General features: G+C 36.2%; 1 protein-coding gene across 1 annotated transcript in view; it reads right to left on the reverse strand.

The window, feature by feature from the left end:
- SEC63 (SEC63 homolog, protein translocation regulator) overlaps window positions 1–17,677 on the reverse strand; it is a 56,682-nt gene that overhangs the window by 16,769 nt on the left and 22,236 nt on the right. Inside the window, exons 5-11 of the mRNA XM_068184198.1 lie at window positions 15,790–15,851; window positions 13,258–13,316; window positions 12,479–12,529; window positions 9,880–9,988; window positions 7,291–7,385; window positions 4,547–4,679; window positions 3,333–3,425 (exon numbers count right to left, since the gene is read on the reverse strand). Of these exons, the coding sequence (XP_068040299.1) occupies window positions 3,333–3,425; window positions 4,547–4,679; window positions 7,291–7,385; window positions 9,880–9,988; window positions 12,479–12,529; window positions 13,258–13,316; window positions 15,790–15,851 (602 nt within the window). The remainder of the gene's footprint in view (window positions 1–3,332; window positions 3,426–4,546; window positions 4,680–7,290; window positions 7,386–9,879; window positions 9,989–12,478; window positions 12,530–13,257; window positions 13,317–15,789; window positions 15,852–17,677) is intronic.

The raw sequence follows: 17,677 nt of genomic DNA on the forward strand, positions 1-17,677 counted from the left end.
AGTTAAAAAAACACACTGCAAACCAAGTCAATAAAAGAATCCTAAAAAATCTCTGACAAACTGTCTTTTGCAGGAAATTCACCTAGAGCTTTGAGACCACAGAGCACTAGTCAGAGCAGAAAATATTCTCTTTTTTAAAGGACTGACTCATCACCCATATGACAGCAAAAAAATATTTTAAAGTTGGAAAGTATGATCTTGGTTTCCTGAAAAGAACACAGGTCTTTATAGTCCCTGAGAGTGGACTTAAGGACAGCACAGCTTTTAACATCCCCCAAATGTCCCTACCATAAAATTAATGTTATTGGTGCACCTATTTTTACAGCTTCTGACTGTCAAATTGCACAATACAAGATGACCTTTAATGTTATTAAATTGACCAAAAATATAGAATCATAAAATAGTTTGTGCTCACCTCAGATATCCTCTGGTTCCAACTCCCTGCCTTGGGTAAGGACACCCTCCACTAGACCAAGTTGCTCAAAGTCTCATCCAAACTAGCCCTGAACACTTCCAAGGATGGGGCATCCACAGCTTCTCTGGCAACCCGTGCCAGTGCCTCCCCACCCTCACCAGCAAAGAATTTCTTATCTAAAACCACCCTCTTTCAGTTTAAACCCAACATATGACATTAAATTAGTCAAATCCAAATTTAAATGCAGATTTTAGTTGCTTGGCAAGGACCGGCATACACCTGGGTCAAGCCACAATCTCTTCATCACACTGCCAGCTTCCAACCTGAATTAAGGAATGTGCTTTGACTGGACAGCTGAATGCATGCCTAACTTCTGCAGGCACTTACTGGAGCACATCCCATGTTTTTGGCAGCAAACATCTCACTTGGCAAGGCAGCTATCTACTTATCATATTTAAGGATGATCTCAAGGAAGCCATGAAAATAATTTACACCTGCTGGTTCTCAGGTATCAGCTAAATAGCCACAGAACAATGGATGCAAGCAAGGGATGCCACAAAGCAAAGCTAAATGCCAAGATCGAGAAGACTCATATCAAGTGTCTTTCTCCAAAAGACCTGATTACAAGGTAAGCATAAATTGCTGCAGACATTTTTAAGCTTCTAATAGTAGCAAAAACATTTCAGAATATTTGAAAGACAGGAATGCAACACAAAATGAGACTTCTCATCCCACTATCAATTTAGGTTTCACAAAGTATGATTTGTCCTCAAAATATTTCTTTAGATATTAACACATGCCATTACCTCTGTACATTCATAGAGCCAGTACTGCTGAAAATCTATGACTAATTGTAGCACGTGATCCTTTTATGTACTGTGTCAGGGTTGATTTAAATGAAAATTAGAATTAGCCCAAAAACCAACTGCAGTTAAGTTTTAAGCCACTTAAAATTATGGTGACAAATACAAACTTAAACAAAGCACTCTCTTAAAAATTTCAATACCTAATTTCAATTTTATTCAACTTAAAAAAACACAAACAACACAAAACCAAACCAATGCCACCTTTACAATTTCCAGTTGTTTCCCAGGGCAACACAGTTCTCTCTACATGCAGAGTCATCAAAAACAGGGTCAATGCACTACATTTGCTAAATAAATAGTAAATAGTAAAACCAGTGACTTCACTTTAGACCAAAGACCAAAATTCTGAAACTATTTACCTTGAAATCTGCAATTTCATTACTCTTAATGGGCAACTGTTGGGTACCACCTTTTCTTTAACACCCTGTGCTGACAGCACTGGCATGGAAGCAAGAGGATATGTTTGGTTGTTTGGTACAAATTTCTGGCTACTGCCACTTCCAAACTTTGGAAATAATTTTAAGAAAAGCGGTTAGAGAAACACCAAACAAGTCCTCAACTATACCTATGATACATACCTACTTTTTTCCAAATCTAGGGAAGTCATACATAATGACAGCTATAAATTCTCTTCTGCTTTCACAAAATGATTGAGGCTGGAAAAGATAATGATAATTTCTGGAAATTGTTAGTGGTAGAGGTTGTTCAGATTTGGTTTATAAATAACCATTTCACAGGCTAATAGAAAATTAGCTTACACCACCATATTTCAAAATACTGTCTCCTTTTATTTTAATTTCAGTTAAAATCTAAAGCCCTGGGAACTTCAAAGCAATTTATTAAGAACAATGCATCTATAAATATTTATTTTACTGTCAAATTAAGAAAGTATCTCTGTATATTCAGAAGTAGAGGAAAAGAACATAGTTACCTGAAGGTCATGTAAGTTGCAAAGTATATCATGCACTCTGTTCAGTATCTTATTTCAGCTTTTACAAGAAGAACTATAGGTGTTTCTCATTTTTCAAAGACTTCCAGTTCTCTTGCATAAAAAAAGCTTCTGCCTATGTTATTTTGGTTTCATTTTGCACAAGAGAAAACAACTATTTGCTAGTTGACTATACATATACATAGGCCATCTAAAAATGTATTTTTCAGAGCCTTGAAGTACTTTACAGTATCTCAGAGGTTCAGGTATTTTTTAAAAAACACTATCCAAATTTAAAGGAAAAATAATCTTAGCTAGCACACATCCTTATCTGTTCACATCCCCTCTCACACTTTATTTTGTTATGGAGCACAATTTCCAGCACCACTTGTAATAGTTCTGGGAAATATCTTTCCCAAACCCATTCTTACCAGGAGGCTATCAGTGCTCATTAAAGGAGTTTTGGTCTAGTGAAGATCAACCAGTAAGTATTGTTTGACAGCAAAAAAATGGTGACCAGTTTGACATAAAAAAATGCCTTGACTATGTTTGGTGCAAAAAAGGAATGATAACCAAGTCTTTGCTTCCTTACACTGCAAGGAACCATCTTCTGAGTAATTGCCTGTTTACAGTGGAAAAAATACAACTTCAGAATAAAAGTACATAGCAGGCTAAAGAGCACAGAATTCTGATATGGAGAAATATGAGCAAAATACACGGAAATAATGGCAAAGAAATTATCTAAAACACAAGAGGCACTCATAACAGGAGAGAAAAAATTGTAGAAGTGCAAATGGAAAGAACACAAGTCTTATGCTAAATTCTTTGCTACTGAAAATAAACCATGCTTTCAAGAAAAGGTTTTCAATTGCAGTTAAGAAAAAACTTTATTGCAAAAATTACAAGCAGGACACTTATAGTCAGGATTTCAGAGCAGAGCTTAGCAGCAGCAGCATTTCAATCCTCAAAATAGAGAACTCTCTCATTACAGTAAAAAGTGTCAAAGTGCATTTAGGCATTTCTAAATATCACAGGTTAAGTTTACCACAAGAACCAAAGACTTCATGAAGTATCACAGTGAAGAAACATTTACTGGTTTTAATTATACAGTTTCTTTTCTTACCTTCCCTGCTTCGAGCCATTATTATTAGTTGGCAGATCACATTAATCATTTCTTGAAGTAGTGCAGGACTCTTCTTAAGGATAAACTGCTGATCTGCAAGATACAACTGGCTGCAATTATGCTGCACTACTTTTAGGAAAAACAGTCAGTTACATGAACGGGACCTTTAATGGCATGGTCTTTACTTCTATTCATTCTTGTATTACCAAAAATGCCACTTTATTCTCATCGACATATCCATCTGTAACATTTCTTAAATAAAACAGGAAAATGAAAGTGGTAAGAGGAAACAAATTTTGTATACCAGCTTCCACACCAAATGAAACAATATGTATTAGATCCATCTAAAAAGAAGCAACAGGATGGCACGGACAATTTACCAGTCATAATAAAATCATTAGGAATTCTTTAGGTAATCACAGGTTAAAACCAGGATTTTTAATCTTAAGTGAAACACCAGTTTTGCAAAAAACATTATTTGCAAGGTATCAACTTCTTTCAAATGCAGTTCTGTGAAGTTCTAAGCACAAACAGTAAAGGAAAGATGAGATATTTTTCATGACTTTTTAAAATTGACTATTTTTCTTGTGAAAGGAACTAAAAAAATTGAAGCAAAGCATTTTCCCTGGTTTGTGTTTGTTTTTTTTATTTCCATTAAAATGTAGAACTTTACTGGTCATTCTAAAACTTGGATTTCATGGCAGAAACTTAGGAAATGCATTTAGAAACATCTTGGTTTGAATATTTAAAAGTATTAAAAATTCCAAAACACACACCAAATTCACAGGTAACTGATATTTAAAGCTCTAATCTTGTCATCTTTACTTCACATAGTGGGCTAAAATCCTCCAAAAATAAATACACATGGAAATGCTATAGAGAGCAGCATTATGCTGACCTTGGATTTCTTTGCTCTGAAAAGCAAATATACTTCACGTTTAGCTTTTTATTCTATTACAAAAATCAAAAACAATTTATCTAGGCCATATTTACAGCCAAAAGCTTTAAAAAGTAAAATATCAGTATTGCAGGGCTGTCAGGAGATTGAGGAAATGCTAAGTAATTGCTCTAAAGGTTCATTAAAGTTGAAAAACTAAGCAGCTTGCATAGAGACTATTGAGCAGAGATCCATTCAACTCTTTATAAGACAAGAATCAGATGTACTGTAGCATGCAGCATCTTGCTCTGTTTCCAGTTAGGGGAGAAGCCATTACCTTCTTCAAGGACCTCAGGAACTTGCATCCGGGCAAGATGAGTCAACAGCAGAACTCTGGCTTTCAAACTGTAAGGGTAGGTGAGAGGAGGCTCATTCTTTTTTAAATTTATGCCACCAATTTCTCTGATTAGCTAAAAAAAAAAAAAAACCACAGTTAAGTAGCTATTTTATTGCAAAATACAAGTGAACACAGGAGAAGAGTTCACAAGGAAAAAAAAAAAAAGCATGTTCACAAAAACAAGAGTTTAAGTAACTTTTCCTTGGAAATTTCTGCAGAGATGAATAATTAGCCATTTTTATTCAAAACCCAACTCCAAAAAGTTAAAAAGTGTCTTTATATACCTTTTTTCAATATGTGAACGGGTGGGTTGCAAAGATTTGCATGCAAGAAACTTGTCTTATGGAGTGTTAAATAAATTTGTATTGACAGAGAAATATTTTTAATATCTGATTTTACTGCCAAGATTCACTAGATTCAACCATATTTCTAAGGCATTTACATTGAACTTAATATGCACAAGCAACAGCATCACCTTGAGACCTTTCACCCATCTAAGACACGGCAAACTTCCCTAGGAATAATATCAGGTAAAATAGGAAGGAGGTTTATAAGCCTGAAATCCCTGGTAGGCTGAAGATTTTAACTTCTTTATAAACCACACCAACTTGGAAAAAGCATGGTGTTCTTTACTCAGGATGACCTTTCCTGTTCCCCACCGGACCAAGACCTACAGTTCAAACAGGTCTGAGTAACAGTAGCTCAGATAAAGTAGCATTAGTACATGGCCCAGAAGCTTCACTTTTTAAGCTCAAAAATTCCAAAATCTTAAAAAGAAAAAGAGAACTTCGGGTATCAACAGCTAAGCTACACCAACCAGTCTTTCACCACACTTGAAAAAAGATCTTCTGACTCTGTGCTTATAAGAAACTTATAAGAAGTTTCTTATAAGAACATCCTGGTGCAACCCCAGATCAAGAGCAGTAAAACCTAGAAAAGAGAATTTTGTGAAAAATGGGAACATTGATCATGGCCCCAAAACCAGAATACACTAGCAGAAGTTATTAGCAATACCATTCTGTGTTGATGCTTCAGTTAATTGTTCTGCCATATAGTCAGAAAAAACCACAGATGACACTGAATAGTGGACCTTTAGAAAAGTAACAAAATCTGTTATAAAATGCAAAGTCATGCACTTGTATACTAACAAGAACAGCAGCTCAAAGATGGGAACCTCTTAGCTGGAAAACAGAGATATCTAAGATGGGGAAATTCTGAAAAGTTACTGATCCCACTCTAGTTGTACTAAACTCCCATATAAAACAGCTGTGGAAAAGAGTATGCTGAAAGTCATTCCCTGCAGAAATACAGGAACAGTAGTGCCACCAACTAAGGCACTGTTAAGACTTAACATAGAATACTGTGGACAATTCTAAGCAGATAAAAAAATAATGTAAAATTTAGAAATCTATTAACTGGGAACAGTACCCTGTTCAGCACACAGCAGGAGGAGCAAAATGAGCCTTTTGGAAAAGAGAGGAATGAAAGACAGCAGTTTTTCTAGTTTAGCAAAACAAAGACAAAAAGATGACTAATGGGTTATTGCTTCTGTCTACAGATACATAAGGATATACACAGCAAGAATAGTTTAGACCCCAGAATGGTGATGATAAAAACCAAGGAAATAAATTGGTCACAAACAAGACTCCTAATCACTAGAACAGCAAGTTCTGGAACAGCTTCTCAGCAGGATATGGTTACAGAAGGCTTGACTGCTTTTTAAATAATGAATGATTAAATGTAAAAGGCCTTGCAGAATGCCAATGCTGGCAGCAGCATGGGTAAAGAATCACTGATCAAAGTCTTTTCCAGCCTTTTGCTCCCATGGCTGAAAACCCCACTTTACTGCAATTCCATCTTCTACTCAAAGTCCACAACAAGATAAAGAATTTTTAAAAGAGACAAAGACAATTAAGTAAAAGAAAACAGTCTGAGATACCTCTTATTTTTACATCACGTTTAAAACATGAGAATTCAACTGTGTGCATGCAAAGGTTATATCTGTGAGACTATTTCCCCCTCTTTTTGCCAACTCACAACATTTTCATTGGAGCATTTTGTATACTGTGCTTTAAAACTTCTTAAATCAAAGCCTTAGTTTCTGATAAGTAAGATTTTCTAAAACTCTGCTAGTAAAAATTGTTTGCCACAGTACGCATTTACAGCATCTCTGATGCCATCGGAAACACTGAATGGAAATGAATATAAAAGGCAATCAGAGGGGAACAGATATTCATGGAGGAATCTTCATGATATTTAAAGACATTACTAATTCAGACATTGGACAGTAAATTTATTTTACTGGTAACGCACTCAACCAGATTTGTGTTAACAATTTAAAAGAACATCAAATGGTGATCACCCCCTTATGTAAATTCTCAAAATTTTAAAGAATTAACACTCTAATTTCCTATTTACTTTACCCCTCCCCAAAAGTCAAATACAGCAGCCTATATACTAAACCAATTCTATTTAAAATAAGCATTAGTACCATTAATGCTATATTTTCTTTTTAAAAAGTTTAAATCAAGTCTAGCTTCTAACTCCTATTTCTGAAGGGATACAGTTGCCTCACTACAAAGTTAATGCCTGAAGAACTTGAATTCTGTCAGCTGGTCACCCAGAAGCATCACCTCCCTCTTCCCTTGAAGGGGTCAATTAGAAAACCTTTGGACATGACTGACCTGAGGTATCTGGATGTTGTCTGCTGGTCTGCTCGTTGCATCTTTATTGTACTGAGGATCAAATTCAGATGCCCCTGCTAAAACCATGATAAGCCCTGCAAAGATAATAGGAGTCAGACAAAGAAAAGGTCAACATCCTAAGACACCAACTGATTTCTTCAGAACCTTCAGCCATAAAACTTATTCCCATTCCTCCCCCAACAACCATGAATATCCATGTCCTTTATTTAATGGATCAGTTACTACTGCCACAGGGCAAAGGAGGCAGGAATCAATGTTTGGCACAAAACAAAAGAGATGATTCAAGGCTCAATTTTGCATGGTATGAAGTCCAGCATTTGACACTTTATGTCTTGAAAAAAACATAATTGGACTTCGTTAGGACAAGCAGACATCACTGCACAGCAGTTTGACTACTTCTGCATGCTCACAGAACCATTCCTCTCAGCAACTCATGTGCCTGCAGCAGTACCACAATGTGTATGGAAGAGGGAGGCAGGATGGATAAAATTTCAGCTCCATTTTCTGCTCAGTCAGCATTGAAAATTCACCAAAAAAATTACTGTAATTATGACATAAGCAGTCTAATAAATAATCCTACAAACAAATTGCACAAAGATGATGGACCACTCTTTTCTTAATGTGATTAGGAAAATCCATATGACCACAAAACATTCTGAAGTGTAATTAAATTGAAAGCCCTAGACAACTGGATATTTTAGTCCCATTGTGAGCTTCCTGCTCATGAACATACCAGACCCCTCAGCCACAGACAATCAGAGAGAGCTCACACAATCATTTGCTCCAGTTAAAATAACTTTTTCAGCAGTAGTTACTCAAGCTTCCTCCTTATATTTTGAGCAAGTGCTCTTAGGAGCAAGTCGAAGTTATTTTTGCCTACCTGCAGTGTCCAGTGAATTCAAACTAGTAACAATGAGTCAAGTTCCCTGAGCATCAATTTCCATTTCCATGCTCAATTATCTATTCACTTCCTCAGCACAGCATATTGAAGACTTTCAGATGACTATAAATATCTTCCCATTATTTAAGATCAACAACTGAAAATCTCCAGGAAAGGAGATTCTGAAAGTTTGTTTGTCCTGAAGCTTGAAAAAATACCTTAAAACAAGGCAAGTCATGCAGATGTAGCTCATCATTTTCCTAGCCTGCTTTGATTACATTTGCTGACACTGATATACCACACTACAGTGGAATTCACAACCAAGCAAAAGCCTTACCTGATCACTGTGTGGTTGGTCTAAGCCACCTCAGCTGCACCTCAGTTTTCATTCAGACTGCACAACAGACCTCAGTATAAAAAACTGACCTGCCTCTGAACACTTTTAGGTAGTTCCAGGATAAGTCCTTAAATAAGGCCATTTAAACCTAGAGTTCACTTTTTAATCAATCTTTAGGTGAGACAAGGCAAGCTTCAAAGCTGGGTTCTGAGCTAGGTTCAATATGAAACAAATTACTGTAAAGAACAAGTCTGAAGAAAGAAAGTGATCTCCCTAAACTTCTGAAGTCTCACCTACTCTCTCTTTTCTCACCTAGCTGGAGATAGGAAAAAGCATAAGAGTATGACAAAAGAGTATAAAATGGCCTGAACTAATCCCACACACAACCCCATGTGTCCTGTGAATAAAAGGGTAACATCTTTCCATACTCTCATTCCCTACACCATTTGGATCATCTGTGAAACATTTCTGCTCTGTAGGAAAAGGATGGATCAAGAGCAGATTTCAGCAATCTTCCAGCAAATTTAAAGCTGAAAAACAGTGCAATTCAAAGGAGTAAGAAAATATATTTATGAATCCTTTTTTAGAAGGTTTTGGGGATTCTTCTATTCTGCTTTTCAATTAATCTGGGCATGCAATTTAGTTAAATCCAATCTAGAACTAAGTAGTACTGTGCCAATTCTTCAGTCTTATTCCATCCCCCAAACTGTAAGATACAATTTTGCACCACCAAAATACATCTACAGTTTTCCCCAGAAAAATTGGGGGGGGGGGGGGGGGAAGGGGGGGTGTTTCCTTTAAAATCAGGGAGTAAACAAGAAAAGTAAGTATATTGAAAGCTACAAATAAGTAATAAAATAACATAAAATTGATAGCAATTTTTAAACAGAAATTTAGCTCTCTATTCTAAAATCGAAAACCAAGAAATGCTATTTCATTCTTTATGCATACAAAAATTTTATGAAGCCCCTAAATTGTTTTTTTTATACCAACAGAAGAAAACACACAGAGGTTGGCTCCTACTGGCCACATAGATAGAGGTTGGCTCCTACTGGCAACTGAGGGCTACAGGCAGGTCAGCATGTTTTTCCCAAGACACAATACCCCTCTTTTTTTTTTTTTTTTTCATGTATAGATAGACAAATATAGAACTACACAATTCCCTCTCCCAAACATTTACTTCTTACAGAGTATTCTTCACCTGCAACGGAATTAAGTTTTAAAAACACTCTAAAGGAACCAGAAGCATTACTTTAATCTAATTAAGGCCTATAAAATAGAAGTGTTTTTATGTCAGCAGACTGAAACTTCCAGAGGAACACATCTACAGTTCAAGATGGCTTTTACTTACGTTTCATGTCCATGTTCCGGGTTTTATAGACAAAATATGTATATATTTGAGTTGTCCGAATGAGAATCTGATCTCCGCTGTATCGTATTGATCGATACCACCAGGAACCCTGAAATATTCAACAAGAACAGACTGAGGCCAGCTACAAGGAAGCATCAAAACAGCCATACTGCATGACCTCATGTCTGTCAACAACCAGGTAAACTCAGCCCAGCTGATATTATATATGTTGAGGTGAACTGAATTTCAGAAAGGAGAGGGAAACAAAAATGTATTTGCTGACACAAACTTTAAAAGCACACTGATAAATTCATCTGAGAGAATCTAATTTTAAACATTTTTAAATTACCTCTAGCCTAGAGAAATTTTCCCCAGCACATACACCTGCACACATATACATTGCTTGGTTTATTTCTGGTGTTGTTTTAATAAATCTACTAAACACTAAATTCACTAAATTTACCACTTGGTATATATGATGTGGTAACTCTTTACAGTGCAACTCAGCATTCAAATCTAGTTTAGGCAGGTCAAGACCAAACCAAGAACAGAGACTTCCTTCACTATGAGAAAATTTGCAAAATTGTGATTAAATCACCTGACCACAAAATGCTTTTCAGAAGAGGAATCTGGAGGTGGCATGGGGCCCTCGCTGTAAATTTTCAAAATCAAGCCATACACCTTCAGGTTGGCAGAAGAAGAGCAACACTCTCATAATTATCTAATTAGCATTACACCAGTCATTCAGATTACAGAACTCACTCTACAGTGGTTGTACTCTCCAATATATTTTCAGAAAAACAGTGTGCTGGGTTATAAACTGCAATCTGTTCATTAAACTCCTCCCTGTAAGCAAAGCTCATTTAACATAAGAAAACACATCAAGATACTCCTCAATCTACTGTGAAATTTACTATCAGTGAAGAGCATCAAGCAGTCAAGTAGTAAATGATGCTTACTACTATTAGTTTAATAATAGTGAATTCCCCCATTATGGAAAGAATTCTGCAATCTACTTAATTATTTGGGAAATACTCAAGGACTGGCTTCAACAAATTTTTTAATTAATTAGGTTTGATTCTTCCATGAATAGATGAATGCTGACACAAAATAGTACACAAATTTCTACAATGTTTTTCTGCATAAAAAAATTCATTATAGTCCCACAGCTATCAAATATTTGTACAAGTACAGGTATTGGAAGAAAAATGTACCTAGCCAGTCCAAATCTACATGAAAAAGGCTGCCCTAACTGCTTCTGCAGATACAGCTCCTGTCTCTTGCCTCATGTACAGGACATTACTTAGGTCAGTGGAAGTGTGGAATGAACTACTTATCAGTATTGTCCTTTTTCATTAATCTGGATTCAAAGGGTGGAAGTAGCCTTACTTTATTTTAGATACCCATCAAACATAGGATGACTACACTGCAGTTAAGTTTTCCTTCTTTATTGATTAATGAAAGAGAAACAGACCTATTAAAGGCATGAATTATCTTGTATGTCTACTTTCAAATGAAATGATAAAATAACTTGCTTCCATAAAAATGACTATTCCTCTTCACTGACTTAAAAAAAAAAATTTACAGTGACAAGTCTGAACATACAAGTCTACATTTGGTATGGGGCAAGAAGAGGCAGAACACTTTTTCTGTGCTCAGAAAATTTGTTTATACCAACAGCAAGATTGTTTTCCTTTCACTTGAGCTATGATAAACCTGGTGTAAATCACTAAAAGTATGTGTATACAAAAAAGCATCAACTGAATCCGAAAAGAAAAGGCATGAAAATTTTTTGCATCCTGGATTTTAGACTTTTTATTCAACCATTTGTTGAAGTCCACACATTTAATCTAAACTAAATTTTCATTTACACAGAAAGACTCAAAGGGAAGGAATAATGTCTCTCTGAGTCTCTGCACACACTGATGCAAGCAGCTGCCAAGACCTCAGGACACTTTTTCAAATTAAAATCTTCTTTTCAAGAACATAAGGGCCTTTTGGTGTCAGTTTTCTGAGTCTTGCTTCATGCCACACCCTAAATGCACAATCACTGGGTAAGAAAATTGTTCAAAAGCAACACTGTAGGGCAAACCCAAGCCCTGAAATAACACTCACCTACCAATTTATTCCTCACACAAAGCAATGTCAAGGGCAGACATCTCATGGTGTACAGAAGATCAATAAAAACTGAAGTTATTTAAACAAAGGCAGTCAGAAAAAACCAAATAACCACCTCCTTTACCTGCAGTATTCATTCTACCACCATCAGCTAGAGACATCTCAGTCTTTACTATTACACCACTGAACATCCTCTTGAGCTCATCACCTCAATAATTTTCTTGAGAAAGAAGCTACAAGACAAATTACATAACTTAATAATTCTTGTGGTATCCAGTGTTTTCCCCGGAGTCCTCTCTCTGTCATGGCACTGCATTTTTCTGGAAACTCTATAGCAGTTACACTTTTTTCACAACAAAAGAAAACACCACCTTTTAAAAAACACCTCACTTGCACTCTCTATGAAAGGTAAGAATGAAAACTCTAGGACAGCTTGGTTTACAACTTGGTTACAGAGAGTAGAATATCAGATACTACTTACCACAACAACTGGAAGAATAACCATAAATGCTAATCCATATACAAACAACACCTACAGAAAAAATACAAAACATACTTTATTAGATACTGTGGCTACTTAATACCACTTTTGTTTAATATTTATTCTAAAATAGTCAAGTAGTATTACCACAAGCTTACTAAAAATTGTCACAAGCTTATAACAGTGTCATTATTTCTGAGGAGCAACTTACAAGTAATATAACTAGGTATGGCTTAAATAAGGAGTGTCAGTTTAGTGTGATTCACATATGAATCAGTTTAAATGATTCACACACTGTCACAGGTCAGTTTCTTTAATAAATAAAAAGTTGGCAGCAAGACTGTGATGCAGCAGACAAACGATGAAAAGAAATCAAGTGGTTAAGAAAAAACACCTTGCAGCAACAAATACAACAGGAAGAACATTTAGATACATTTAGATTAGAGCATCACTAGCAAATCAAATGGAACTAGAGAAGCCCAGCATGCAGCTCTGTGTTTCCCTGCAAGAGGGAACACACACTTTGTAGCAAAGGTGACCACAGCAGAACCTCATTGGCATTGGAATGAGATCCACCCAAACATACTCACACTTTACTTTCAAAAGTTAGATTTAAGCTACTCTAACACTCACAACTCCAGAAATTTGCTTCAAAGATGTGCACTTGAACCAAAGTACTGCTGTGTTTTCACTAAAAATGTGCAGTAATAAGCAAATTTTTTTTTTCAAAATCACTTGAAAGTTCACCTTAATATCTTGAGCTAAGTAAGCTGACTCACCAAAATTGAATTTTTCTGATCTACAATCCAAGCTGGCAAAGCTATACCAAAGCTTGTAGCTGCAGGATGAAAGAAATAAGTTCACTATAAAATATTGAGAAACATTTTTGAAGTTACATTATGTCTAACAAAAAAACAAAACCACCAAACCACAAAAAACCCGCTTGTGTTTATTACTTCAATAAGCAAAATTTTAACAAATACAGCAAAATCAAGCAACAAATTAGAAATATGCCAAGTATGCAATAACAGGACTTAAATCCAACACCTGAAATACCAAATATTTTAGCTTAACATATTGCAGTGAAATAGATGGGCAAGACTTATTTTTATAAAAATTTGGAAGATTTGCGAGTTTTACATTGCAGAGATTTCAGCAGTTTAAATACATACTTTTAAGTAAGCAAATCAACTGCAGGAAAATGGTCTGAGCAAATTATTTCTATGGGATTATTTCTATTGGTTTGTCCCGCTAAGAAAATGTTCTAAGCTGTAAGCTGTAGGCACAAAACCCTCTGTCAGTTCAAATTTCTGTGTGATTGCTAAAAAAGAAAGAGGAACACTCTTCAATTCAAAAGAAGTTAGGCTACAGAAAACAGAAGATGTGGTTCTCTAACATCTCCACTATACAGATCTGAAGAGATAGTAGCATAAAATAGCTTTTCAGACACAGGTGGTAATAAATTAAATTTTGCAAACACTATCCATCCCAATACTAAGAGTTCCATGAAACCAACAGGGGAAAGAAAAGAAAGTAAGACTTTATAGATTTCTAGGGCCTGCTCAAAAGAAAAACAACAGGTTTTCCTTAGTACTAGCAGTACTTCTTTGTCTATACAGAACTAGAAGACTAGAGCACATAGCTTGGGTACATGTTTTTACACCACACATATATACATACAGAGAAGATGAATTTCACTACATTAGAAAGTCCCTCACACTTTAATGTGGAACAATGTTAGAGAACAGAAGAGAGAGAGAAAACTTCAGGGACTTCTCCCACTCTTCAGATGTCTCAAACAATAATGAGAGGTATAGAAATAAAGCAGAGAATTGTAATTCCACTGGAGACTGAGGCAGAGTTTCCAGAAGAGCAGCAGGCTTAAGGCTCACAGTGAAAACTGCCAGCCTGCCAAAAAATAATTTCATTTTCCCTTCTGGGAATCCAAAGTCCCTTAGGTTTGTGAATACAATCACTAAGCCAACCAAGGATCTTTGTGCCTTCTCAAGTTTTGGCTGAATTTCCTTTTGAAGTCACAGCTTCAGGTCCATTCAAGGACACTGACACAACTGCCTAACCTCAAATCCTATGCCTTGTCAACACTGAGTAGCTTATGGATGTGAAAAACAATTTAGCATCCAAAAAGGTCCTAGCAAAGCTATTAAAATTTACTATACCATTTTGCTGATATTGTGACAGCATTTCTGAAGAAAGATTTTATCTGTATTTTGTAGCAAGAGGGATAGAAACCTCTTACTTGCCAAGCATAGGAAGTACTAGAAGCTAGGAGCTGATAGAAATCTGTTATGCTATAAAACACAGCGATTAAAGAAGCTGATCCACCTCCTTAGTCCATCAGAAATGCCTTTGTCAGACTGCGATACAGTTGGCAAAGATGTTATTTTGAAGGAAGAGGGAAGATTTTTTTTATTTCTTTGAAACACCAGTTCAGGGCTGGGGTTGGTTTTTTTAACTTTAAAAATTAATGTCCTATTGGGTGGATATAATTCAGAAGAATTCACAGCACAGATGACAGAGTACCCTGATGTCATCCTGTAACTTCAGAATTAAGCTACAAATTCCATTTATTATTTCCAGTCTGGCTGTAACTCATTCTATATGGATATGTTGTATAACTTGCCTTAACAAATGGCAGGTTTCCATTTTGCCTGTAATGAGTATCAGCTAGAAACATGCAACATTTTTCCTTAGTAGGCCACTTAAACAATCACAAAGGTGTTTTACAAGCAATTCACACAACTGCAAGTAAGGAAAAAATATTAGCTTTCAGACTTAAATTCATTTACTTTGGATCACCTACTGTAAAACTTTAACACACCATCACCAGGATTATTTTCATGTAGCAACCTGCCCAGAAACAATATCCCCATGTGCATCCTTTCAAAGTGTGCTTATTGCACTATAGCTAGTTGTTAATTTTTCAATATATACATCTCTAGTATTTGATCATAAATACCAAGAAATGTTTAAAATTGACAAGTTTCTGATAAGCAGTATTCTATTTTTTGCTTATACCTCCATTAATATTGGCAAGTCTCCCTAGATACTTACTGAAGCTGACCAATTTAAAAAATTCTTCTCTTTTTACCATAATAAAAAGTTTGAGAAGCAAACTCTTTCTTGCCTTTCCCTGCCACCACCACCAGAGCCAGTTTCATGAGCAAAGAATTGGTCAGATGTGTTGCTTTAATCCCAGGAGAAAGTTATTATATAAGTGCTTCTTGACTGATCAGATATTACACATCTCAGTGTGCAGCAATTACAGAACCTGTGTCATACATAATTTTTACCTTGTGGTCCATCTGGATTACCAAATTCTTCCCAGTTTTTTCGTGACTCTTCATCAGTTAAGCTAGTTACAAGAAGAGATATTAAGTTAACACAGAAGACATTTCTCTAAACAATTAACAAACAAAAACTGTAAAATGTGGCAGTCACACTATCCTTTAGAGATGGTTTGGAAAGCTAAACAGCTTCTGGTGTTTTTTTTGTACAAAATCTAACAGGAAACAATACTGCTGTATTCCTCCTTGATACACAAGCAAATTCTTTAAGGACTCTGACAGGAAATCAGACACAGAAGATGCACATGCAGGAGATGGCAAAATCACATCTCCCTTTCATGACAGTGACTGCATACCCATCAGCTCACAATATTTCTTGATGCCAGGTTACAGCACAGAAAATTTTGAAAGAAAGAGTTTGAAATTTATCTTATTTTTTGGAAGGAAGGTAAATATGGAAGACTGATCAGAAGTAGTACATATGGGCCTTTATCTTATTCTAGACCTTTAGCCTTTGACAGCCTGTGTTTGGTTGTTGTTGGGTTTTTTCCCTGGAACTACCAAGTTTCATAATTTAATCCTCTCTTATTAAATAAGACACCACCTCCTAAATTATTAAATAAGGCACCTACTGTGCCTGTTCAGTAACAACAGTTTTTTGGCAGTTGTATGGAACCTTGACAGAATCCCTGTTACTAGAAGGAAGAATACTGCTTTAGAAAACAGAATACCTGGCTTTCGCTGTATGAAAGATTTTACCTCACGTAAGAAACCCAGTGTAGAAGTCGGGCCTCTCCTGATAATTTCTAAGTCTCCCATTTATTGACAAGCAGACTCGCCAAATGGACAGCTTTTATAATCTTTTAAGACAGCATGGCTAAGCAACTTCACCATCATTTACCTCACAATATACCTCTGCCACAGCCTGTGCACTAGTGTTTGAAGTATCAAACTGCAGCACCAAGCATTTGAGTACTGGCTTGCAAAGGAAATAATTTACATGTTTCAAGAGTTCAAAAAGGCATACCAGAATTTCCTACTGAAAAGATTTTCAAAGTGATATAGATGTGTTTAAGCAAAAAGTATGATTTCCAAACTGCTCAAGTGATCATGGTGTTGGTTCTCCTTCCCACCTCTTCCCAAACAGGACTCTCCCTCATTAAGGTTAACCGCACACACAACTGACTTCAAGGCAAAAATCACCAACTTCCTAGGTTCTCTGATGATGTGACTGACCCAATAAACCCAATAACTGATGAAGTCTCAGAGGCAATGGGCAAGAGTGACATGCTGTGACCACAGTGACTCAGCACAGCTGCTGCAGAGAAGCTGACTCCACCTCAACACAAAGAGGACACAAAGGTGGCCTTTGTTTTACATAAAAAACCTATCAACAGCTGAGGGGATCAACTGGTGTTATAAACATTTATTTTTGAGTGCATAAAAAACCTAAGAATGTCTCAAGTTTGAGACACCAGCATGGGGGGAGTAAATACCTGGCTCAGTCCACCACAGCATAAAAACCAGACAACTAGAATTTTGTAGAGAACAATGGGCTCCAGCTGGCATCAAGCCACACGTGCCATCCCATCAGCATCGTGACAGTGAGTGTATTAGAGACACCAGTAATGGGAATCCCACTGGTATTGTGATTGAACTGTGTTATCTAAATTCCTGTGTTTTGATTTCCTTTATACCAAATTCTCATATTAGACATCTCTCACATAGTAAAAAAATAAAATTGCTTTAAGAGATAAGACCAAAAATACTCTAGAGTAAAAGCAGATTCAAGGACTCAGCTTCTAAGAGCTATACAGGAATTCTGAAACAGTCACAAGGTAAAAAATCAGGACTACATGGCAAGCATAACTGGAAAGAGATAAGGGCAAGTTGA

The sequence above is a fragment of the Anomalospiza imberbis genome, chromosome 3, assembly GCF_031753505.1.
Source record: "Anomalospiza imberbis isolate Cuckoo-Finch-1a 21T00152 chromosome 3, ASM3175350v1, whole genome shotgun sequence".
In the NCBI taxonomy this organism is placed as follows: domain Eukaryota; kingdom Metazoa; phylum Chordata; class Aves; order Passeriformes; family Viduidae; genus Anomalospiza; species Anomalospiza imberbis.